The following is a 26,961-nucleotide window of genomic DNA, read 5'->3' as shown; positions in this document are numbered from 1 at the left end:
CAAGGAAAAACATCTATACAACATAGAGTATTTCTAAATATTCCATCCTAAATAGATTAAAAATAATGCAAAAACCTCATGTTAAAATAAAATCACACTAATATCATTTATTATTGTAACAATTCCCAAAATGTCAAAATTACCATTGATTTATTTTCATATTTGGTTATGTTTATATGAACTAGAGAAAAGCTTTATCCTTGAACTATTATAATATTTGTAATACAAAAAGAAAATCTGGAAACAGTTGGAATGTACAGCCATATAAAAAGATGTTTGTGAAGGCTGAGCATGGTAGATCACACCTGTAGTCTCAGGTCCTTGGGAGGTGGAGGCAAGAAAACTGCGTTCATGGCTATCCTGAGCAATATAGTAAGATCCTGTCTCAAAAATAAGATTTTTATGGAAGACAGGGACACATTCTGAGAAACCCATGTTTAATGAAAATGCAAGTGGCACTTTCTTGGGAAATAAATTATGGAAAAAAGAAAAATCAATGTGTTTATGCTTACACAAATATTTAGTCTGTAGGTGCTTTCTATTTTGCCACTGTTTTACTTTCAAAATTGGAAGATTAATCTTAACTTTTTTTTCCTTAAAAGAAAACTGCCAGGTGTGTTGATATACACCTATCATTCCAGCTACCTGGGAAAGTGAGGCAGAAGAATGGCAAATTCAAGGCCAGCGTGGGCAACTTATATCCCATCTCAAAAAGAGAAATAACCTGTTTCTTATGGGGATTTAACTTAGGTCAGACACCCTGGGTTCAGTCACCAGTACTGAGGGAAAAAATTATAAGAAATCCAAGAGATGTTATATTGGCTTTTTGCCCAATTTGAAATGAGTGCCCCAGAGCAACAGCAAACTGATGATTTTTCTTTAAAGACTATCCCATCTAAATCTAATTTTAAAAGATCCTTTGACTACAAGTTATAGAATGCCACTCCATGCCCAGGATCTGTTCCACTTGGTGATATTGCTGCATATGTCATGAGATTGGGGAAATTCAATATACTAGAAAAAAAGTATTCATCATAAGTTTTTGTCTTGAAGAAATTGATTTAGCTAAGCAGTTTACTCATGTAAAAAATGCAAACTTAATTGACCTACTGAAATACATTGGCTAATATTAAAACAATCACATTATTAAATTTGTATTAGGATTGCTAATACCAAAAACAATGATATGCTCCCTTCACAGATTGAGGGAGCTGTTACAGCAGAATATGAACTGGAATATCTACTACTTGAAGGACATTGTTTTGATGCAACAACCGAACAACCTCCTCGGGGTCTGCAGTTTACACTAGGCACAAAAAATAAACCTGTTGTGGTTGATACAATAGTGATGGCCAATCTTGTAAGTATCCTAAATAGCTAAATTGGTGATATTTAACTGAATGTTTTGGTGAAATTCTCCCAAGTATTCCTACTAGCAAGGTGAAACTAGGAGACTAAACCCAGGGCCTCACACGTGCTAGGTAAGCTTGAATAAGATAATTAACTAAAAAGGAAAAAAAATCATACTTTTAGAATAGGCTTTTTTTGTTGTTCTTTTTAGATATACATGACAGTAGACTGTATTTTGAAATACACGTGGAGTATAACTTATTAGGATTCCATTTTTGTGGTTGTGTGTGATGTAAAGTTGCACTGATTGTATATTTATATATGTACATTGGAAAGTTATGTCTGATTCATTGTACTGTTTTTCCTATTCCCCAAATCTCTCCTCCCTTCCCTTCATTTCCCTTTGTTTGATCCAGTGAACTTCTGTTCTTACCTCCTCCCCGAATACTGTGTGTCAGCATCCACATATCAAAACATTTGGCCTTTGTTTTTTTGGATTGACTTCATTTAGCATGATAATATCTGGTTCCATCAATTCACCAGCCAATGCCATAATTTCCGTTCTTCATGGATGAGTAATATTCCATTGTGTATATATACTATATTTTCTTAATCCATTCATCTGTAGAAGGGCACCTTGATTGGTTCCATTGATTCTATTATGAATTGAGCTACTGTAAACATTGATGTGGCTGTGTCACTGTAGTATGCTGATGTTAAATCCTTTGGGAATATACGGAGGAGTGGGATAACTGGGTCAAATGGAGGTTCTATCCGAGTTTTCTGAGGAATCTCCATGCTCCTTTCCATAGTGGTTCAACAAGTTTGCATACCCAATAGTAACATATGAGTGAACCTTTTTCCTTACATCCTTGCCAACATTTATTGTTACCTGAATTCTTAATAATTGCCATTCTAATTGGAGTGAGATAAAATCTCACTATAGTTTTAATTTGCATTTCTCTAATTGCTAGAGATGTTGAATATTTTTTCATATATTTGTTGACCATTCTTATTTCTTCTGTGAAGTGCCTGTTAAGTTCCTTTACCATGTATCGTTGGGTTATTTCTTTTTTTGTGTGTGAAGTATCTTAAGTTCTTTGTGTGTCCTGGAGATTAATGATCTGAAGGACAGGTGGAAAAGGTTTTCTTTTCATGTTCTTCATTGTTTTGTTTGCTGTGAAGAAGCTTTTTATTTTGATACTATTCCATCTATTGATTCTTGCATTTCCTTCTTGCACTTTAGTAGTCTTGTTGAAGAAGTTGGTTCCTAAGCCGACAGGATAGAGATTTGGGCCTACAATTTCTTCTAGTAGGCTCAGGGTTTCTGGTCTAATGCGTAGGTCCTTTATTCACTTGGAGTTGGTTTTTGTGCAGAGTGAGAGCTAGGGGTTCAATTTCGTTCTACTACATATGGATTTCTAGTTTTCCCAGCACCATTTGTTGAAGAGGCTCTCTTTTCTCCAATGTATATTTATGACGCCTTTGTCTAGTGTGAGGTAACTATATGTATTTGGGTTCACCTGTCTTCTGTTTGGTTGCATTGGTCTTTATACCTGTTTTTGTGCCAAAACCATGCTGGTTTTGTTACTATAGTCCTGTAATATAATTTAATATCTGGAATTATGATGCCTCCTGCTTCACTTTTATTCCTAAGGATTGCTTTGGCTCTTCTGGGCCTCTTATTTTTCCAAATGAAATTCATGAGTGCTTTTTCTATTCCTGTGAAGAAAATCTTAGCATTTTAATAGGATTGCATTAAATTTGTATAGCACTTTTGGTAGTATGGCCATTTCACAATATTATTTCTATATCCAAGAACATGGGAGAACTTTTCATCTTCTGAGGTCTTCTTCAATTTCTTTCTTTAGTGTTCTGTAGTTTTCACTGTTGAGGTCTTTCACCTCTTTTGTTAGATTGATCCCCAAGTTTTTCTTTTGTTGAGGCTATTGTGAATGGGATAGTTTTTCTAATTTCTCTTTCAGCTGATTCATCATTGGTGTACAAGAATGCAGTTGTGTTAATTTTATATCCTGGTACACTGCTGAATTTATTGATGAGTTCTAGAAGCTTCTGGTGGAGTTTTTTGGGTCTTCTAAATACAAAATCATGCCATTGGCAAATATGGATACTTTGAGCTATTCTTTTTCTATTCTCATCCTTTAATTTCTGTCTTTTGCCTAATTGCTCTGGCTAGTGTTTCAAGGACTATGTTGAATCGAAGTGGTGAAAAAGGGTATCACTGTCTTGTTCGATTTTTCTCCATTTACAATTATTTTGGCCCTAGGTTTAGCATATGTATATAACTTTCACAATGTTAAGGTATGTTCCTACTATTCCTAGTTTTTCTAGTGTTTTGAACATGAAGGAGTGCTTTATCTTTGTCAAATGCTTTTTCTGCATCTATTGAAATAATTATGTGATTCTTGTCTTCAATGTGTTGAATTATGTTTATTGATATCTGTATGTCAAACCAAGTTTGCATCCCTGGGATGAACCCCACTAGATCATGGCGCACTATCTTTTTAATATGTTTTTGTAATGTGATTTGCCAGTATTAAGAATTTTTACATCTGTTTTCATCACGGATATTGGTCTGAAATTTCTTCCTTAATGTGTCTTTGATTTTGGCATCAAGGTGACACTAGCTTCATAGAATGAGTTTGAAAGGGTTTTCTCCTTTTCTTTTTCATGGAAAATTTGGAGGAGTATTGGTGTAAGTTCTTCTTCGAAGGTTTCATAGAACTTGGCTGAGAATCTGTCTGGTCCTGAGCTTTTCTTTCTTGGTAGGCTTTTCATGGTAAGTTCAACTTCATTGCTTGAAATTGATCTGTCTAAATTTTCTATGTCCTCCTGATTCAATTTGGATAGATTGAACGTCTCTAGAATTTGTTGATGTCTTCATTATTTTCTATTTTGTTGGAGTATAGATTTTCAGTAGCATCCATCATAATTATTTCCATTGTGAATTTTGGTAATTTTGTATTTTTTTTCTCTTTTTGTAAGTGTGGTTTGTTTTTATTTTTTCAAAGAATCAACTTTTTTCATTAATTTTTTGAATAGTTTTTGTTTCAATTTCTTTGATTTCAGCTCTGATTTTAATTATTTCCTGTCTTCTACTGCCTTTGTTGTTGATTTGGTCTTTTCTAAGGCTTTAAGATGTAATGTTAAATTATTATTTGGTTACTTTCTATTTTTTTTTTAATGAACTCAATGCAATAAACTTTCCTCTTAGAACCACCTGCATAGTGTCTCAGAGATTTTGATATGTTGTATTGCTATTCTCATTTACCTCTCAGTGCTTTTTTTATTTCATCCTTGATTTCTTCAGCTAACCATTGGTCATTCAATAGCATATTATTTAGTCTCTAGGTGTTAGAATAGCTTGTATTTTTTATTTTATCATTGATTTCTAATTTCATTCCATTATGATCTGATAAAATATAAGGTATTACTAAGAGTTATTTGCTAATAGTTACTTTGTGGCCTAAAATATGATATATTTTAGAGAAGAATCCATGTGCTTCTGAGAAGAAAGTGTATTTGGTCATTGATGGATGAAATAGTCTGTATATGTCTATTAAATTTAAATTATTATGTGTTTTTTAGTTTATTTAGTTCTGTAGCTTTTTTCATTTAGTTTTTGTTTGGAGGATCTTTCCAGTGATGAGAGAGGCATGGTAAAGTCGCCCAGAATTATTTTGTTGCAGTCTAGTCGATTCTTGAAATTGAGAAGGGTTCGTTTGTATGTAGATGCTCCATTGTTTGGGACATAAATATTTATTACTATTATGTCTTTTTGATGTATAATTGCCTTAAGCAATATGAAATGCCTTTTATCAATTTAATAAACGTTGGATTGAAGTCCACCTTATCTCATATGAGGATAGAAACCCCTCTTTGTGTACACACTCCATATGAAGGATATGTTTCTTTCAACCTTTTACCTTCAGTCTGTGGATGTCTTTGTCTATGAGTTATAGCCTCTTAAAGATAGCATATTGTTGGTTCTTGTTTTTTAATCTATAGTCTGCCATTCTGTCTTTTGGTGGATGAGTTTAGGCTCTTACTTTCAGTGGTATTATTGAGAGATAATTTTTATTGTCTGTCTGCTTGAGTTATTTCTGATTTTTAATTTGAATTAATTTCTCCTTTGATTGACCATTCTTTTAGTTTAGTTTCTCCCTTTCTTGTTTTCACTTTTATTTTTTATTTCTTCTTCATGAAATATTTTATTGAGTATGTTTTGTGTTACAGGCATTGTAGTTGTAAATTCTTTTAACTTTCATTTATCGCGAAAGGTTTTTTTTTTTTCATCATCAATTCTGAAGCTTAATTTTGCTGGGTATAGTATTCTTGTTTGGGATCCTTTTTTTTTTTTTTTTTTTCCAGTGCTGGGTATATATTCCAAGACCTCCTATCTTTCAGGGTCGGAGAAATCAGCTCAGATCCAGATTTCTTTTTCTTTAAATGCAACCTGTCGTTTTTCTGAGGCAAACTTTAAAATTCTATCTGTATGGTTAGACATTCTCATAATAATGTGCCTTGGTGTGGTTCTGTGTAATTTTGTAGATTTAGGGTCCCGTATGCCTCTTGTATTTAATTTTCCATTTAATTCTTAAGGTTTGGGAAATTTTCAGATATAATTTCATTGAAAAGATTTTGTATCCCTTTGGTTTGTATCTCTGAAATTTCATTTTTCCTGTTAAATCTTAAGTGTGGTATTTTCATGTCATGTCATATTTCTTGGAATTTCTATTCTTGATCTCTTAACATCTTTGTGATCAGCTTCATTTTCAAGATTATTTTTATCTTCATTGCCTGAAACTCTTTTAGGTGGTCTAATTTGCTGATGATAACTTTCCAATGAATTTTTAAATTAGTTAATTGATTCTTTTAAAGATTTCCAACCTATTCTTCAGGATTCCTATCTTCTTATTTTTTATATATGTTTTTAGTTGTAGTTGGACACAATACTTTTGTTTTTATTTTTATGTGGTGCTGAGATCAAACCCAACACCTTGCACATGCTAGGCAAGCACTCTACCGCTGAGCCACCTCTTCAATCCCTTATCTTCTTATTGAAGCAATCTTTCATCTCTTGAATTTACTCACTAATTTCATTTCTTACATTATCTTTTATCTCATCAATCAGTTTAACTGTGAACTTTCTGAATACTATGTCTCACATTTCCTCTGCTGTGATGTCTTTGGAATCTGTTGTTGAGTTATTCTGTGTTGTTTGGGACAGTTTGTTCCTTTGCTTTTTCTTTTGTCTACCCATCTATCTAGATGGATCTAAAGCTGAAGAGTTTCTACCTTATGAGTTTATAGTGTCTATGTTACTAGTACCTCACAAATTTGGGAAGACCCCAATGATAGCAACAATCTATGCAAACAATATATAGCAGTAGACTAGGTACTTAGTTCCTATTTTGATATCTACAGTGTTAATTGATACAATACACATAAATAGTAAGATCAGCAATCCATCAATAAAAACAGTAAATAATCATGAATTAGATCTGGCATAAGATCAAACAATAGGTGTTAACTATGACTTCTACTGTATTAGTTATTGTGTGCCTTTGGTGGCAGGGGCAGACATTGTATACATCAATTAATATTAAGAGGTGTTAAGCACAGAGTTGAGTATGAGGAAAGAAGAGAGGGTGGTAGAAAAGTGTTTGCACTTTCAAAGGGTGAATAGGGCAGATGCAGCAGTAACTTAGGATTTGTTATGAAAGAGGAAGGGAAATAAAAAGTAGAAGTAAGCAAAGTGGATCAAAGCCCTAGGAATTACACCAATAGAAGAAAAAGGCCCAAATCTCCTCATGTCGGATTAGGCTCCAACTTCCTATTGGAGTCTTATTAGACTCCTATAGCACAAGAATTAAAACCAAGAATCAATAAATGGGATGGATTCAAACTAAAAAGCTTCTTCTCAGCAAAAGAAACAGTGAGGTGAACAGAGAGCCTACAGAATGGGAGCAAATCTTTACCACAAGCACATCAGATAGAGCACTAATCTTTAGGTTATAAAAAGCGCTCAAAAACCTTAACACCAAAAAAACAAAATAACCCAATCAATAAATGGGCCAAGGAAATAAATGGACACTTCTAAGAAGAAGATATATAATCAGTCAACAAACATGAAAAAATGTTCAACATCTCTAGCAATTAGAGAAATGCAAATCAAAACTACTCTTAAGATTTCATCTCAAGTCAGAATGGCAGCTATCAAGAAGACAACAATAAATGTTGGCAAGGATGAGGGGGAAAAGCACACTCATACATTGCTGGTGGGACTACAAATTGGTGCAGCCAGTATGGAAAGCAGTATGGAGATTCCTTGGAAAACTTGGATTGGAACCACCATTTGACCCAGCTATCCCACTCCTCAGTTTATACCCAAAGGACTTAAAAACAACATACTACAGGAACACAGCTACATCAATGCTTATAGCAGCACAATTCATAGTAGCTAAATTGTGGAACCAATCTAGATGCCCTTTAGTAGATGAATGGATAGAGAACATTACTCAGCATTAAAAGAGAATAAAATCATGACATTTGTAGATACATAGATGGCGTTGGAGAATATAATGCTAGATAAAGTAAGCCAATCCCAAAAAACCAAGTGCCGAATATTTTTTTTTAATATGAGGATGCTGACTCATAATGGCGATGGGAATGAGGGAGCATGGGAGGAATGGAGGAACTTTACATAGGGCAAAAGCGGGGAGAGGGCAAAGGGGTAGGAATGATGGTGGAATGAGTTAGACATCATTATCCTAAGTACATGTACGAAAACACGAATGGTGTGAAAATACTTTGTGTGCAATCAGAGACTTGAAAAATTGTGCTCTATATGTGTAATATGATACAAATTGCATTCTACCATCTTGTATAACAAATTAGAATAAATATTTTTTTTTAAAAAGTAGAAGTAAGAATATAGAGGAGGAAAGAATGGAATTTGGCTATCAGCAATAGAAAAAAGTGAGGGAGACAAGGGAGATAGAGTAGTGGCAAAGCCTTTACAAAATCAAAATATACTAATCAAAAACCCTGACCCTCAAAACAGCATGGGAAAATAACACCTTCAAAAAAAAAGGCTAGAAAAGAAAAAAAGAAATATGTATAGATGTTCTTGAATCAATCAGTACACAAATAAAACAAAAACCAAATATAGAAATACAAATACAGAAAAAAACAAAAAGCAAAACAAAGCAAACCAGTAATCAAAAAAAAGTGAAAAATCTTGGTGAAAAGTTAAGAAATTAAGGAATTGTTTCTACTATGAAGGATAAAATAGTCAGAATATGTGTTGACTGTATTACCCATGTTTTTTTTTTATTTCATCTTGATGTGTGAACTGAGCAAGGGAGAATGGACTGTGGGCTGCAAATCCTGTGTATTGTGTTGCTCACTGAACTGAAGGTTCAGGTTTAAGTCTTCCCAACTTCCCTTCTTGGAAGATTGCTGTGGGTTGGCTGGGCTGCAGACCAGGTGGCAGAGCCACTGGCTGAGGCAGGTGGGCCTGGCAGTGAAGTGGCCTGTTGGGCAAGCTGGGCTAAGGCCTGGTGGAAAAGCAGTGGCTAGGCCAGGCAGTGTAGTGGTTTGTCAGGCGCCAAGATTAGAAGGCTGGGTGGTGAAGTGGGTGGCTGGGTCAGGTGGGTCTGGTTGCAAAGTGATTGGCCAGCCAGGCTGAGCTGCAGCTGAATGGTGAACAAAGCATCTGGTTATGTCTGGCTGGCCTAGCTGGCCTGGGCCAGGAGGATTAGGGCTGGGCCATGGGTTCTGTAGGCCAGTGGCGAATCTATGGGCTGGGCCAGGTAGGCCTGGTGGTAAAATGGGCCAGTGGCAAAGCTGTGGGCTCAATGGGCAGAGTAGGAGGCCAGGTGGGGGAGCTGGGGAAGCCCCCATGTGTGCCAGACTGTTGCCAGACTTGGAGGGCACCCAGGACCCAGGGACCCAGTGGATGCTGGACTGGGTGTGATCTGGGGAAGGGCAAGTGCCAAGGACCAAGTGGGATGCCACACTGGGTGGGTGCTGGCTGAGTTCTGGACCTGACAGGTGCTGGATTGGGGAGTGCCCCGAGGACTAGGCTGGTTGGTGCCAGAACCCAGTGGGTGCTGGGCTAGGGAGGGTGCTGGGGGGTAGGCTGATTCTGGGACCACCCAGGTGCCAGCCTGGGTGGGCCCTGGGTACTGATAGGTGCTAGGACTGGTCAGCCAGGCAAATTGAGAGCCAGGTGCCCTCAGACCCAGCTTTCCAACTTCCTGATCCTCTGTAGGCTTGTTAGCCCCTCTGAGCCGCAGGACTCAGAGTCAGGGGAGGGCCAGGTTCTCTCTAATCTCTCCAACTTGTGTTTCTCAAGTGAAATGCTCTGTTTCTGATTTTCCACACGTTTGTTAGGTTCAGTTATATTTTGCTAGGCTCAGATAGATTTATGTGGATCTAGCCGTGAACTCATGGATCCAGGTTTCCAGTTTCCATTGGCACTGCCGTGCTGTAGTCCCAGCAAGTGCTATAATCCCAAAATGGCTCCTGGATCTGCTCTCTGTGGACGATTAATAAACTCAGGGCGACTTTTTTTTTTTTTTTTTTTTAAGATCCATGTAATCAGTTGAACAGTCTGGTTTGGCTAGGGCAAACTGCCCCTCCAGTCTCAGGATTTTTCGCTCTAAGCGTCAGGGAGAAGCAGTATTCCTGCTGCTTGAGTTCTGGGTAGCTAAATTAGGAAAAAGGCTACCTCACTCTAATCTGCTGTCTTGCTCCCTCCCCAGAACATGCTTTTAAAGGTTATTGTAAAATCTCCTTTCTTAGTACTCATTTGTAGAATTTTTTTCCACATTTAATAAATGCATTCTTGAATAATTTATTTATAGCCCTTTTGGATAATTGGATGTGGGATGTGCTTAATTATGTAAGACGGTGATTTTTTTTTTCTCATCTTAAAAGGGCTATTTTCAATTAAAGGCAAACCCAGGTGCTTGGATGCTGAAATTACGCCAAGGAAAATCAGAAGATATTTATCAAATAGTTGGGTGAGTTATGTGACCCTCTTTAAATTATTTTGTATGTCAATAATTATTTAGTGCAACATAACCAGTATCATCAAAACAGCGATTAACATGTTAATACTGGCCTAAGTCCAAATATTATCAAGGTGATAGAATACGATTTTTCAGGACTTGTCTATCCCGTAAGAATTTGAACAACTATCCACATACAAAAATCCCTTCATAATAACTAAAGAAATCGAGTAAGATATACAACACCTGATTGTAGCACAGAAATAAGGGAAAATGTATTGAATAGGATAGGAAGACCAGTTTTGTCTATCTTTAGCATCTTCCCACAACTCCTTCAAGCCCAGCCCAGAGAGAAGAAAGTGAACACTGAACTTTGTCCTGGATCCAAAACCCAGGCCCACTTTAGTAACACCCAGCACCAGTCAGGCCTCAAAGCCATTATAGTCCTAGACTCCAGCCAGTACCCACAAGCTGATCCTCCAGGACCTGGTTTCAAGCAAGATTCTGTAACTCCAGGTTTTAGACCTGCCTGGTATACTAAGTTTCCAGGTCTACTCCACTATTAAGCCTACCCCAGCACACTAGACCAGCTCCCAGAGTGTTCAGGTCAATCTTGGAGCCAGGCTAGCCCCTAGAGTTCAGAGCTCCAACTGCCCCCAGCCCTAGGATACCCCCAGGTCCTAGCACAAGTCCAGCCCAGTCTCTGCTGTCCCAGCTCCATGTTCTAGATGAACCCAGAGTCTGGGCAGTCCCATAGCTCCTCATGGTTCCAGGCTTTACACCTGTTCCAACATCTGACTAGACCCCATGACCTAGGCTCTAGTGAACCTAGGATCTAGCCCTGCCCCACTAAACCCCAGTGTGTGACTGGCTCCCACCAACTGTTGACCCCTGTAGACTCAAGTTTCTAAGCAGCCCATGTGAACTCAAACTTTAAGGATCATCCCATATACTGTGGCTCTAAGACCATCCTAGTGGACTCAGGTGCCAGGCCTGTCCTGTAGACCCACTTACTAGCCCTAACCAGCACCATGTCACCCCTTGTGAACCAAGGTATTTAAGGCCATTTTCTGAAGATTCAGGTTCCATGTCCTCCCTACAGTAGACCGTACTACTCAGGCTATACACAATCTCTGCATAGGCTGACTAGCAAAAGACTCTCTCAAACAAAGCCAGTTTTCGAAGATTGGAATAAGTTCTTACTTCCTCAAATGCACAGACACCAACCTAGAGCCACAAGGATCATCAACAGCCAGGGAATTGTAACACCACTAAAGGAACAAAACTTTGTAAATTCTGCCATTTTTGGCATTATGGATGAACTTGGAGGAAATTGTTAAGTGAAATAAACCATCCACAGAAAGCCATATACTGCATGATCTCATTTATATGTGGCCCTAAAAAGGTTAAAATTAGGACTGTGGCTATAACTCAGTGGTAAAGCGCTTGCCTAACATGGGTGAGGTACTGGGTCCAAGCCTCAGCATCACATAAAAATAAATAAATATGTCCATCTACAACTAAAAAACATTTTTTAAAAAGGGTTAAAATTATAGAAGCCAAATGTAGAGTGACTGTGACCAACAGGGATGAGGGTGGAGTGGGGAAGGGATGGAGTTGGGAAGGGATTGGTTTATCTGATCATTTAGGAAAAGTAAACAAGAGCTCTATTGTACATCATGATGGCTGTAGTTAATAACAACATATTATATTCTTGAAAATCTCAGAGTAGATTTTAAGAGCTTTTTCTCTTTGTTATATGGATGCTGACTCACAATGGGGTGCAGGTAGTGAAAATTCACTGGATTGGATGGGGTGGGGGAGTGCAGGGGGATGGGAATTGGAAAGACAGTAGAATGAATTGGACATAACTTTCCTATCTTCATATATAAATACACAAACAGTGAAATTCCACATCATGTACAACCACAAGAATGGGAAATTATACTCCATGTATGTATGATATGTCAAAATACATGGTGCTCACATGTACAACTAAAAAGAACAAATAGAAAAAAATTTGAAGCAAGCTCTATGATAATTAGCTCAATTTAGCCATTTCATGATGTTTCTGTTTCAAAAGACGCATAATAAAAATATATCTTTTTAAAGTTTTTTTGGGGGGGTTAGACACAATACCTTTATTTTATTTATTTATTATGTGGTGCTGCGGATCGAACCCAGGGCCTCACTTGGCGAGCGCTCTACTGCTGAGCCACAACCCCAGCCCCAAAATATATTTTTTAATTGTCAATTTTAAGATATTTTAAGAAAGTTCACAAAACTATAAAATACAAACTACGTGTAAAACTGTTGCTTTTACATTATTTTATTTCAAAGATAAATTTATTTTCTCAATTTTGGAGGCTAGAAAACCCATGATCAAGGGTCCAGCCTCTGGCAAGGACCTTCTTGTGTCATCCCATTATAGAAGGCACAAGGCACATGACAGAAGGTACAAGAGAGGGCCACACTCAACCTTTAAAATGGCACAAAACCCACCCACAAGGATGGAGCCCTCCTCACAGCCAAATTCCTAAGGGTCTTACCTTTTATTAAAGTAGGTTTTGGTTGTTTTTTTTTTTTTAGTATTTTTTTAGTTGCATATAACATTAAGATAGTTTTTGACATAATAACAAAAACATGGAATATAATTTGCTCTAAGGGTCTTGTTCTTTAATAATCTGTCACAATGGCAATTAAGTTTGAACATGAGTTGTAGAGGGGCAAGCATTCAAACCATAACAGATGGCTGACCAAAGAATTTAGCAAAAGGAACTGGTTGCTTTTACATAGTGTTAGGAAAAATTGAAAAGGAGTAAGATCCAGGAGGGATGGCTCCCAGGAGCCTTCGATAGTACAGAACTGAGGAAGTGACCAAGGAGGGAGAGCTGTACTCTCTTCTAAAAGTGAAGAAAAAGTACTCTCTTCTAAAAGTGAAAAAGCAAAAAACTGCTTTGACCAGAAAGCTATGCACTTGATGCTAGAATACTGATGTAGAAAATCTCATGTATTCCTGACTGTACTTGCCAAAAGAAACTAGCCAAGAATTAGCATATAGCCCCACTCACTTCTATGGTCCAGATGCTATCTGTTTAGCAGAATCTAATTATCAACCAGAACCATAATACAAAAAAAGTCTATAAACAACCACCAAAAAAGTGTTCAACTTTCTGACTCCTGCAGTATAAGGAAGTTTCCTGCCTTATTTAATACACAGAACATTTCCACAAATAAATTCTTTCCAGAAACATTTGTGGTGTCATTGATCAGCACTACTAAGTCTGCCACCTAGTAGAGTGGGAAAATGTAATCAAATCATAAATAGTTTCTACAATAAAGGTTTCAGTACACAGTAAAAATACCAAAAGTAACTAAGCACAACTTCATACTCAGTTGTTAAGCAAGTTTGAAAATTAAAAGAATGATCTGTATTATATGTAATATAAAAACAATAAGGTAATATAAATGGACATCTGTTTTGTGAACCTTTTCATCACTGACCAAATACCTGACAAGAACTGCTTAGAGGAGAAAATGTTTATTTGGGGATCAAGGCTTCAGAGGTCTCAGCCCATAGATGGGTGACCTCATTCTTCTGGGCCCGAGATGAGGCAGCACATCATGAGGGAAAGACCCAGCCTAGGAAAACTGTTCTACTCATGGAGAAGGAGCCACAGCAAAAAGCAGTCCTTCTAGCTACACCCACCTGCCTTCAGTTACCTAGTCAGCTCACTCAAACCAGGGTGGACTCATTAGATTATAGCTCTCATAATCTTTCGCCTCTGAATATTCCTGCATTAACAGGAGTTTTGGGGGGACACCTCATATCAAAACCATAACATTAGACACATTTTCAGTCTTGTGTGTTTTACACTACCCTTCAATTTTGGTATTTGAAAATGTTTATTGGATATTTTAAAAGTCACAATGGAGAATTCATTTAATATATAAGAAAACTTTTAAGTCTAAAAAATGTTTCACATTTTAATTATCATTGTGATATATCAGATTTGAAAGATTTTAATATTGTCATATCCTTGATATACACCAGCAAGGAAAGCAGTAGTTTAAACTTTCCAAGTGATACTCAGTATTGCATTTAATCAGCTATTTTTGTGCAATTTAAATTTATATTAAACATTACTGGATGATTTCTTAAATATAATGTATATCTTAACTGAATATAGAAACAAAAAATGATAGTTACACAAGTAATATCACACACGTTTATAGCAAAATGAATTATTTGTGTCGTCATAATTGTATGTGTACTCTTGAATTACAAACATCTGTGTTTTTCTGATTTTAGGCATAGAGGAACTGACTCTCAGCCAGACATTGGAGATGTCATTGTTGTATTAAATAGTTTCAAGAGCAAGATACTGGAAGTACAGGTGTGTGAGGCTGAAGCTTTTTATAGGCTTTTTTCTTTTTTCTTTTTTTCTTTAGGATTTATTTTTAATATTAACAGGAATCTATTTTTCCTTCATTTTTAGTCTATAAAGAATTTTATAATACTGCCTCAAATGTTGTATTGAAACTCTTAAAGTGAAAGGAAGGTTAATGTCATAAAGGGAAAACAGAGCTTGTAGAAAAAAGGAATAACTTTCTCTTGTTTTTGTTTTTGTTTTTGTTCTTTAGTCTTGCTATATTATTGTATTTGCGTTTTTTGTAGCCAAACAATGTTATAGATTATATTATAAAGATTAGCTCAAGAACACAGGTTAAAAAATTAGTACTAAAATGAAAAAGTGATGTTTCTTTCCTTAAAGAGAAAAAGAATTTTTTCTTTACTTTTTAAAAAATGTTTATTTTTGTCTTTTAATTTATTGTCTACTATTACAAGGGGAATTTTCAATATTGGCTGGTATAGTTCTTTTAAACAAACAAACTTTCTACTTAAGGCTACTAAAAACATTGGATAAATGTTTAAATCTTAAAAGCACTTCAGGATCTGACAATAATGAAATAATAAGGATAGTAAGGAAATAAAATTAAAGGGAAATTGAAAAATCTAGAAAATTAAGCAAGCACCGAAGCTTCTCTTGGCCCAAGAAAGCCACTGTTCCCTGAGAACATTTGTTCTGTCACATTTGAATTGTTGTTTTGATTTGCTAGGTTACAGGAATAGAAATTAAAACCTGGGACCCAGATAAAGCAGGTGATTTTTTTTAGAAGACCTCCTGCTTTGATCAACTGGTCCTATCTTCAGGGTAATGACAAAATATAGTAAATTATCCCATGTAATCTTTTAGTCCAAGTTTGTATCAACAAAATAATCCTGGGAATTCTTAACTTGAATTGGTACTAAAATAGTTCCAGATTACATGTACAGACACCTGGCAGAAACATCCATAAATCTCTGCAGTAAGATTAAAATAGCCTAAACTACAATCAAATTTTTCAAGTGCAGAGGCCAGCACATGGCCAAAGATAAGCAAATATACAAAACCAGGACAAACAACAGAAAACAGACATGAAGATTCCAAACTTTTTGTTGACACAGACTCTGAAACAACTGTGCTTATTTTATTAATTTATTTTAAAGACATTTAAAATAACTCCAGAAAATAGCAAACTATAATAAGTACATATCATTTTTTTTTTTTAGTAGAAATCAACAATGCAGCACCAAAATTAAGCATTCAATGGCTGGCCTTCACATGCCTGGAGTGAGAATTAGCAAGTTCAAGGGTAGATAGCAAGTATCCCAAATGCATTAGGAACAGGAACAAAGGAAAATACAGCAGAAAGCATAAAAGGTGTAATGAATGCAGTGAGAAGCTTCAAGGTGGCAGGAGTGGGTATAATACTGGCTGTTTCCCTCAATAGCTGTCTGATCTTGGAGAGATCACTTAACCTAGGTTTTTACAACACAACTTACCTTATTAGAACTGCTAGGATAAGACAGTTTAGCTTTGTAAAATGCTTCATGAGTATTTATTGAATGAATCAAATTAGTTTAAACGGAATTCCAGGAGATAGTGAAAAGAATGAATATTATTGCATTTGAAGCAATAAATGGCTAAGAATATTCGGGAGTTGTTAACAAATACCAGTTAAAAATAGTCTACAACTACGGGGCTGGGGCTGTAGCTCAGAGATGGAGTGCTTGCTTCAAAAGTGTGAGGCACTGGGTTCAATCCTCAGCACCACATAAAAGTAAAGATATGTGGTGCCGAGGACTGAATTCAATGCCTCACAGGTGCTAGGCAAGCACTCTACCACTTGAGCCACAACCCCAGCCGCCTCAGCACCACATAAAAATAAGATACTATATCCATCTACAACTAAAAAAAAAAAATTTTTTTAAAGTCTATAGCTTAACTATACCTATGTCCTTGAGTTGTTTTCTAGTAACAGTTTGATCTCCTAAACCTCTGACAGAATTGCAGCAAAAAGACAAAAAAGGGAGCAGAAAAAAAGCAACTTAAAGGATCAGTCCTAAACACCAGTAGCCCACTAAGAGGAATTCCAGAAAGAACAGATAAAATGGAGGGGAGAGAGTATCCTATAGATAAGGAGAGAAAATAAATGTTCATGTCAAAAGAGACCACAAATTACCAAGTAGGAAAAGTAGAAATGGCTCACAAAAATCCTAAGAGCTACTAAGGAGAAAAGGCAGGCCACTATGATAAATACACAGTGTTAGACCTAGAATTTGCAAAATTAGTGATAAAATACAACCATACAAAGACTTCAATGTTTTGAGAATTATTATTTTGAATCTAGGATAATGCATCTAGCCAATTTCTTAATCAAATATGAAACAAAGTTATTTTCTGAAGTGAAAGATTTAGAAAAACTATTTCTCACATCCCTTCTTGAAGATGTTTATAATGAAGATGAAGACTAAGAAAGAGGACAGGTAGTTCAGGAAATGGTGAAACTTCACCTGTAAACAAACAAACAAAAAAAAAAAACCCAACAATCTAGTAAGAAAAAGTTAATTGTAAGCCCCAAGAAAAATTTCCTGAAAAATTCCAGAGAGCAAGAGTAATAAACTGTGGAGTATTAAAGGTATGAGAAGGAGACATGTATGTAACTCTCTCCACAAGAAAAAATAAAATGCCAAGGGGAAAAAAATGCTCTCCTTTGGTAGAACATAAGAAAGAAGAATTCATTTGAAACAGCAAGTCTCCTGTGAGTGGCACAGTTGTGGTCTCATTGTAACTATACAAAGGAAATAGAATTTTAGTAGCTTTCAGACTATTCAGTGAGTAGAATTTACTTTGTCAAAATCAGCACCAAGTACTGTTTACTGACTTGCAAGTCTCAGAGTCAACATAACAAAATACAAAGAATACAGTTATGTTTGCCAAACAAATGTGTTAACTATATTTGCAAATTCTAAAGTAAAGGTTTTAACTAATGTAAGTTGGAGATGAAGGCAAAGGGTAGAAATATTAGTATCCTTATAAATAGGATGCAAGAGAAACTGTTTAAGTTGCTGGAAAGAATGAATAAATAAATATTGTTTAAACTTACAAAAATGCTCATTAGAAGAACTGAATAAAGATATAACTACCAAAACTTCTAGATGAAGAAGGGAAGGAAGACTAAGTGAGTCGCTAATCCATCAGCACAGTAAATGATGACTCAATTTTCGTGCACAAAAATATCTAGCAGATAATGTCCACAGTTGGTAAATGAGCAAACCCAAATATAAACACAGAATTTAATGGCATAGAAGTAAACAACAACAACAACAACAAAGTGAATTGATAATTGAAGACCAGACTTAATTTATAACCTTTTGCTTAGATATCTCCTGAATTCTGGCTCTGTTTACAGCAACTATTCTTAGATTTCCACTTTGCCTAATATAATTCACTTTCTAACTAAGCATTATAACCTTTAAGGCTGACAAAGTCTAAATTTTTTTTCTTTACAATGTTATCTAGGTACAAAAAAAACCGGACAAAATAAAGGAAGATATCCTTATTGATAACCATGAGAAAAAAGGAATGTGGGACTCCATTAAAAGGTATTTACTATGAATAGTCTAATATAACTAGATTGGTAGAGTCTACCATATGGAAACCCTGCATATGGTAAAAATCTAAGTACACAGATACTCCTCTCAAGGAGAAACTGGGAACATTTGAACATGTGTGTTGTACAAACCAAAGGAGAAAAAGGATATATCCGAAGGAACCTCAAGAAAGACTTCTTGTAATAGTGTATGGCTAATATCTGTTCTAAAGGAAAAATAGGATTCAAAAGTTGGAGATAGTTGAAGGTACCCAATTGCATGAAGGCAGGAAGACTGGGTATGTTCCTCAAATAACAGAAAGTAGCCCAGATTAGCTACAACACTGAGTATAATATGGAATATATAAGTTTCAGTGTTTATTAAAAGAAGAAAGCATTGGCTCATGTAGAATCCAGGAGTAGACCTGGCTTTAGTCATTCTGGTAATGTGGTCTGAAAAGTTTTTCCATCTTAGTTTTACTATTTCTTAGCCTCTTTCCAAATAATACCAGCAAAAGTTCCAAGGATGTTATGTATAGCTATAACTAACTAATTAAAAAATAAATTAAGAAGGACGACCAATAGAGTAGCAAAGGGCTCAGAAAAAGGGAGGAGAGAGGAAAGTGGATAGTATTGGGGATTAAAATGGAGAAAATTATGTTATATACATTTATGAATATTTCAAAATGAACCCCACCATTATGTAAAACTTTAATTCACTATTAATACATAATTTTAAAAAAACTAAAAAAAAAAAAAAGTTCCAAGGATGATTTATTAGTCCAAAACTGAAATAAGCACAATAATTTTAACTGAGCACACCTGGGGCACATACCTATCTCTATAGCCTGTGGTAAGCCTGTCCCACCTAAACATCTTAGAATTAAGTTGGAGGATAAGTTGTTCCCCCCAAATCATTGTACTACAAAAGGAATGGATGTTAGGCTGGTAAAAAATCAAAAAGTTGTCTGCTGTAGAGAACTTTGAAAATATGTTTTAGAGATTTGAACTTAATTTGAATTGTGATGATAAAACATTTATCAAAGTTAAGAAATAAAAACTTCAGGCCAAGTAGATTGGGCAACCTAAATAGATTTTGTTATACCAGTCAAAAACATCCTTATGGGGCTGGTGTTGTGGCTCAATGGTACAGCACTTGCCTAGCATGGGTGAGGCCCTGATTTCAATCCTCAGCACCACATAAAAATAAATAAATAAATAAATAAAGGTTAAATTCATTAAAAAAAAAAAAAAAAAAGCATCCTCATTATTTTGAACTTTGCCCAGTTTAGCTCTCTTTTCCTATAAGTGATTTGTTTGGTAAGAAAAACCATGTTATTTTCCCATAAATCAACTGTTTTCTTACTTGGAGGATTATAATAAAAGATTTGAGAGCAGGGGCTATAGCTCAGTGGTAGAGTGCTTACCTAGCATGTGTAAGGCCCTGGGTTCTATCCCTAGTAACCAAAATCAAAAAAAAAGATTTGAAGAATACTTTTGATATAACAATTTGTACTTCAAAAACTATCTACCAGGATGATTATAAGTTGTTGAGTTTTCCAGATTTTAATTATTCTAAACGTGCTTATATAAAAATGATATTTTAAATAAGAAAAAGAAAAATTATATACAATATGAATACCCCTGAGTAAGAGTGTCATTTTTGTAGATGCAAAAATGAGATATGGCTTGTCTGGGTCCAAAAGTAGAAATGACAGCTGGCCCTGATTAAGCTCTGGGATGTATACCTTTGAGCGGACAGAGCTCCCTAGCCTCTCTGTTCTTTATGGAGGGCACTCAGGATACGGAGATCTTTGTAGCTTGTGTGGTCTGAAAAACATACTACATCAGAGGAGCTCCAACTTATAGGAAAATTTTAAATAATATTTTAGTGTGAGGAAGGCTTGTTAGCAGCGCTCGTAGACTTACTCTATTACCACATAAATCCTTGATGTACCATAGTTACACTTATGTGTTTTATTCATTCCCTCATTATTAGCCTGCACTTAAAGTTTCAAAAGACTAGATATGGGGCTGGGGCTGTAGCTCAGTGGCAGAGCACTTGCCTAGCATGTGAAGGCACAGAGTTCCATCCTTAATACCACAATAAAAATAAAATAAAGGCATGCTGTACATCTACACTTTAAAAAAAAAAAGACTGAATATGGCCGTGGCAGAGTTGGTTTTAACAACTTCTGCAACTCAAAATGATTCAAAGATACTACCTTATTAACATGGAGACAGTATAATGCATTCCATTTATTTATAAAAATACAAGCTTTCTGGGATTGTAGCTCAGTGGTAGAGCACTTGCCTAGCATGTGTGAAGCCCTGGGTTCAATTCCCAGCACCACATAGAACTTTATTTTGTTTAGTTTTATCTATAACCAAAAACATTAAAATAAATAAATAAATAAAAATAAAAGCTTATAAAACTTAAAGTGATATTGTCCCATGTTTATACAAAGAACTCATAATTGTCCTGATAAGTGTTTGCTTTAAGATAATAACTACTTTGAAAAGCCTTAATATATTTATTTTTACCAAATGTAGTATTTAGTTATGTAAAATTTGCAAATATATATTAAACTTAATTATACTATTTTTATTTCAAGTTTCACAAGAAGATTGCATAAAGATAACAAAAAGGAAAAAGACGTTCTAAACATTTTTTCAGTTGCTTCTGGCCATTTGTATGAACGCTTTCTAAGGTAGGTACAATTTTTATCTAATGTTTTAAAAAAGTAATTCATGGCTCAGTTCCATTAAGAATAAAGGAATGAGGCAGGGGTTGTGGCTCAGTGGTAGAGTGTTTGTCTCAAATGTTGAGGCACTAAGTTCAATCCTGAGCACCACATAAAAATAAAAGTATTGTGTCCATTTACAACTAAAAAAATATATTTAAAAAAGAATAAAGGAATGTATAGGTAGGGGAAAATTTTTCTACCTCTTGTTTCCTTGATATTTAGTTTTATTTTGTACAGAAAATGAATAGTATTTTTATATTCTGCCAGATATATACTATAGATAAGCATTTTTTCTTTTATTTTTTACCCAAATAGTAGTAAACTGTATATTGCTCTGCACCTTGCTTTATTTTAAGTTGACAGTTATAAGGTAAGTATATTATTAAAATGCAGTAAAACTTCATTAGTTTGATTTGATTTGGAATAATCACTTTAAGGCTAGAAAATACGTAATTTGTAACAAGTGATAGGGAAGAAAAAATATGTACAGTGAATTTTCCTGTTTTAAAAACAGGAGGGAGATGGGAGAAGAGGATACATTTACAAAGTACAAGTAGATATTTTTTTAACTGTATATGTAGAGGGGTCACAATACCTCAAAAAAGTTTGAATTGTAGTATTGATATTTTAACATGGATCTTTAAAAGTACTTTTGTACCTCTTTGATTAAAAAGTCTAGAATAGAAGCAAGAGGATCAGGCCTAGTCACAGGTTCCTAGGTACTCTACCTGCAGGGGGGAGCAGATGAAACCTCCTCCAAGGAGGCTGCAGGCATGTGAGGGCTGAGATCTCCTCCGCTCTCCTCCCTGTTGTTTCCTGCCTTTATTTTCCCTGGGCATTCCTGAAGATTCCCCTTTGGGGGATGCTGGGCATAGATAAAAAGGGAGGAAAGAAACTGGACACAAGAAAGTAGAAAACCACTTTAATCATAGGACCAGAGGGGAAGAAGCAGGTAGAAAAGCCAGTCAGAATCACTGTGAACTTCTTACTCTCACAGACTTGGATGAATCTTCATGATAAGCCACAGAGACAGTATTGCAAGTGAGACATAGTGGCAGTACACCTGTAGTCCTAGTAACTGAAGAGACTGAGGCAGAAGGATCACAAGTTCAAAGCCAGCCTGGGCAACTTAGTGAGATTCTGTCTCAATAAAATATACGAAGGTCTGAGGGTGTAACTCAGCAGTAGAGTACCCTTGGGTTCAATCCCCAGCGGGATGGTGGGGTAAGAAGATGGTTTCCAGCTGTTTCCATGGTAGGTGGAGCAATAAAAGAATGGGAGGGGATTAGACAAGAGGGAGAGGGGAGAAAAAGATCTAGGATAGCAAGAGGGTGGCCTGTGCAGTGAATTTACCAGTGTAGACAGGCATGTCATTCCAGGTTTGCAGACCTGATTCTAATCACAGCAGCGGAGCCATGGTTAGGTTGTGGCTCGGCTAGACACCACCATTTCAGACTGGCTTATTTGTCAGAAGAAACTAAAGCAGTTTTGTCTCTGCCAAACATAGATTTCCACCCTTATACAGCACATATTTGATCATGCATAATATTTGGAAATATTTCAGTTCAATTCTCCACAAATTCATTATAGAAAACTACAGATTCATGCCTTTAAATATTGAAGAGCTTTCTTAAAAGTAAAAGGGACTCTTATTAAAGTTAACTTATATTGAGTTTAATTTTTTTTATACAGAATTATGATGCTTTCTGTTTTACGCAACACCAAAACACCAGTGAAATTCTGGTTCCTAAAAAATTATCTCTCACCAACATTTAAAGTAAGTACATTACTCTTTTTCTAGAATAGCTAAAATTAAATTCATATAACATTTTCTTTTTTTTAGAATGGGCCTTTTGAAATGTATATTTACTCAGATAACTATTTTAATGAATTTTAAAATATATTTTTATCTAGCTGAAGAAAAATTTTATGCAATTCTTATTTAAAGCCATGTTGAAAGAAAAATCACAGCAGGAAAGTATGTTTAAGCAAGTCAAGATCAAATGATTAGTTGGTTTTCATGATAATGAATATATAAATAAAATAGGAAATATAAATATTTTCAATTAAGAAAGCTGGATTTTGTCATATTTTTATAAAGATAGACAGGAACATTCATAGTACCAATGGGGAAAAAAAAAAGAAAATTGTATTCTAGAAAATAGTTTTATCGTACTGAGAACTATCTTTATCAGAGTTGATTGATTGCTGAGATAGTGTGAACACTCTAGGCTCAGGCCATCAACATCTGTTACTCTTTACTGTGCCCCACACTTGTGCTGCAGAGTGCACTGTTTCTTCTTATTCACAGGTTTCTAGGTACTCTATGTATTATTCAGTTGTTCTTCATAATAATCTCATGTGGTAAGAAAATCAAGACTGGCCTAATCTAAGACTACCCTTACCTTCCATAATTCCCTAGGACTCTTAAAACTGTACTCTATGTATTATTCAGTTGTTCTTCATAATAATCTCATGTGGTAAGAAAATCAAGACTGGCCTAATCTAAGACTACCCTTACCTTCCATAATTCCCTAGGACTCTTAAAACTCAGAAAAGCAGTTATACTCAGTTTATTACCCCAAAAGTGTACCCATAAAATCAGTAAAGGAAAAGGTACAGAAGGTAGAATCCATAGTCTCCCTGCTGTCCTCTTCCAGTGCAGTTGCACATACGGCATTTATTTCTCCTAGCAATAGTGTGGCAGTGCTCATGGAATATTGCCAACCAGGGATCCTCACTTAGACTCTATTCTGACATTTTTTAATTGGGGGTCAACCATGTAGCCCCAGCCTGCCTAACAGACCTCAGCTCTAGGCCCTGCAGAGGATATATGATGTCTTGTGACCCAAGGTCTTTGGTAGCATAGACTATCTGGTGTGGCCTAAGGTCCCCAGAGAAAGACATTCTTATGAGGCAGTCATTCCATAGGTGGGGTTATTTTCTAGGAGTCAGAGTAAAGGGCCATGCGTGTGTGTGTGTGTGTGTGTGTGTGTGTGTGTGTGTGTGTGTGTGTGTGTGTGTCTCCCCTTGATAGCACAGGCCTGAAATAACTTACTAGGAACATAGCTAAGATTTGAATCCAAGCATTGTGACCTCAAAGGCCAGGTGCTTAACCACATAAAACAGCCTTTCTGTCTCCCACCACCAACAGGGCATCCTATGCTTATCTAGTAATAGAAAGGGGGGGGACCTGAAAAATAAATATAGATAAAAAGTTACAGTTTTGTTATTCTATTGAAAGTATTATTCTACTAACCAAATACTGCATGGGTGCTGGGTAACTACATAAACTGAGATAATATAATCTAAACATTATCTTGGCAGAAAACTATATTACTCATTAAAAAATAGTGCTAATTGTGAATTTAAAAACTCATGTCACTTTATGGCCAAAAGTAGTATCCTGTTTGACATAAGTATTTTTTCTACTGTAATTTGTTTCTTTCTGTTGAAATTTGTCTTTTGAAACTTCTTATTGAAATGTAACATGTACATAGAAAGGTACAGAAACCACAGGTGTGCAGCTTTCCTGAATTCTGAGTTGAAACACCTGTCACCAGCAGCCAGATGCAGAAGTTGCCAGCACTCTAGATCCATGCCCTCCATTATGGAAAGCCACCCCTCCTCTCTTCTTTCACATCTTTGCTGAAATTACACTTCCTTTGCTATAATCCTTTCTTGATTGCACTATGTGAACTCTAATTCCTTCTTACCTAATCACTTTATTTTCCTCCCCCGCCCCTTTTTTTCTCCATAGCATCATCTTCTGTAGATAACAAGTAATTTCATTTATTTTTTACCTGCTGCTACTTGAATGTAAGCCTCTCAAGGGCCATCATTTGTGTGTGTGTGTGTGTGTGTGTGTGTGTGTGTGTGTGTGTGTTTTAACTACTATATCCTTAGGGACTTCTACAGTGCCTGGCACATAGTTTGTGTTCAATATGTTTTTGCATAGTTGCTGAAAAAAGTTTTTCTAATTTCTCCTCATGTTTTATTTTGAAACCAAATCAATGACTTTCAGCAGATATTCTAGCCAAAATTTTTAACATTTCAGTTCACAGATACAAAGTAAAAAAAAGTTAATTGAGCATTATTATTTTAAATCTACATTGTTCTTGCAAAAACAGATTGAAAAAATACAGTCATATAACCAGCAGCTCATTATGGATAAAAATTAAAGGAGAAAAAGAAAATTTTATATTTTATAGCCCATCTTTTACTACAGCTTTGCCATCTTCCCTGTTTTTGTCCTCTTGAATGAAACTGAACCATTAATGTATTTCATTAGCTACTTCTGTGCTAAACAGGGAATAAGATGCACTCATACACCTCATAATGTTTCCATTAGACAACAGAACATACACATGATGGTGGTCCCATAAAATTATAACAGGAACAGAAAAATTCCAATAGCCTAGTAATGTCAAAGCCATGTTAATATCTTGGCACAACATATCACTCATATGTTTGTGGTGATGCTTATGTTAACCAACTGTGTTGTATAAAATATAGCACATACAGTTATGCTCAGTACATAATGCTGCATAATGATAACTACATTACTAGAGTATGTCTTTACATTTTTTCATTGTTTTAAAGTGTATTCCTGCTTATTTAAAAAAAATTAACTGTAAAACAGCCTCAGGCAGATCTTTTAGGAAGGTATCCAGAAAAAGGCATTGTTCTCACAGGAGATGACAGCTCCTTTTTGGGTTACTGCCCCAGAAGACCTTCATGTGAGATGAGACGAGTGTTATTAATGATTGTGACCCTGTGTAGGCATCCTGATATGTATGTTTTTGTCTTAGTTTTTAACAAGGCAGTTTAAAAAATTGAAAAAGTTTTTATAAAAATATAGAAAAAGACTTTAAAAGTTTATGAAGCAAAAATGTTTCAGTAAGGTAAGGCTAATTTATATTGAAGAAAGGATAAAATTTTATAAATTTCATAAAGCCTAAGTGTATTGCTTATAAAGTCTGTAGTTGTGTTCTAGGCCTTCACATTCCCTCATCACCCATCTACTCATCCAGAGCATCTTCCAGTACTGCAAGCCCCATTCATGGTAGTTGCCCTATAGAGGATGTCAGTTTTTATCCTTTATGCTATATTTTACTGTACCTTTTCTATTTAGATACAAAAATGCATATTTTATTTTAGTTGCCTCTAGTGCAGCAGCAGACTGTACAAGTTTGAAAGCTAGAAACAACAGACAATACCATCTAGGTTTATATAAGCAACCCTGTAACATTTGCCATGACATAGTCACCAATGACACATTTCTCAAAACATATCCTTATTGTTGACACAGAACTGTGCTGCTAATATGTGCAAAGACATTGAACCAGGTGTCAAATATTCTGACTATGGCAACCACCTTTTATGTGTAATTCCTGAATTAGTCATAAATCTCAAACATGGAACTTCTGAAGAGGATCTGATTATCAATTTATAAATCATTTTGTACTTTTTTTGCATTTCTCTGATCAACCAATGGGTTAGCTTAATTATAAACTGTGTGATACAAGAGTATTCACAGGCTTTTCTTTCTGAAGTCAGGTTATTTCCAGTCAGACATGAGCAGTAAAATTATAAAAACATTTATCTTAACATTAATAAACTTGCTTGTTAACATTGTCTCTTGCTTAATGAAAGTATATAGTTTTATGTATTTGTCACCATTTTCATATTTGTCATTAATAGATGGTGTTGCTCTGCTTCCTGCTAAACTATAACAAACACTTAGGATAATTAGCTTGGAAGAGGGGTTTATTTTGGCTCACAGTTCTGGAGGTTTCAGTCCATGGTTATTTGGCCCTTTTACTTTGGGCCTGTGGTAGCACTGA

General features: G+C 35.7%; 1 protein-coding gene across 4 annotated transcripts in view; it reads left to right on the top strand.

Moving 5' to 3' along the window:
- The window catches only part of Uggt2 (UDP-glucose glycoprotein glucosyltransferase 2), a 180,714-nt gene that overhangs the window by 119,227 nt on the left and 34,526 nt on the right, over positions 1–26,961 (top strand). For all 4 annotated transcript variants that reach the window (XM_005317032.5, XM_040281658.2, XM_021729926.3 and 1 more), the window contains 6 exons: positions 1,202–1,360; positions 10,318–10,403; positions 14,704–14,788; positions 18,299–18,381; positions 20,984–21,079; positions 22,808–22,892. In XM_005317032.5, coding sequence (XP_005317089.2) covers positions 1,202–1,360; positions 10,318–10,403; positions 14,704–14,788; positions 18,299–18,381; positions 20,984–21,079; positions 22,808–22,892 — 594 coding nt within the window. The remainder of the gene's footprint in view (positions 1–1,201; positions 1,361–10,317; positions 10,404–14,703; positions 14,789–18,298; positions 18,382–20,983; positions 21,080–22,807; positions 22,893–26,961) is intronic.

This window comes from Ictidomys tridecemlineatus, chromosome 6 (assembly GCF_052094955.1).
Source record: "Ictidomys tridecemlineatus isolate mIctTri1 chromosome 6, mIctTri1.hap1, whole genome shotgun sequence".
NCBI classification, from domain to species: domain Eukaryota; kingdom Metazoa; phylum Chordata; class Mammalia; order Rodentia; family Sciuridae; genus Ictidomys; species Ictidomys tridecemlineatus.
This window is presented reverse-complemented; position numbering and strand designations above follow the sequence as displayed.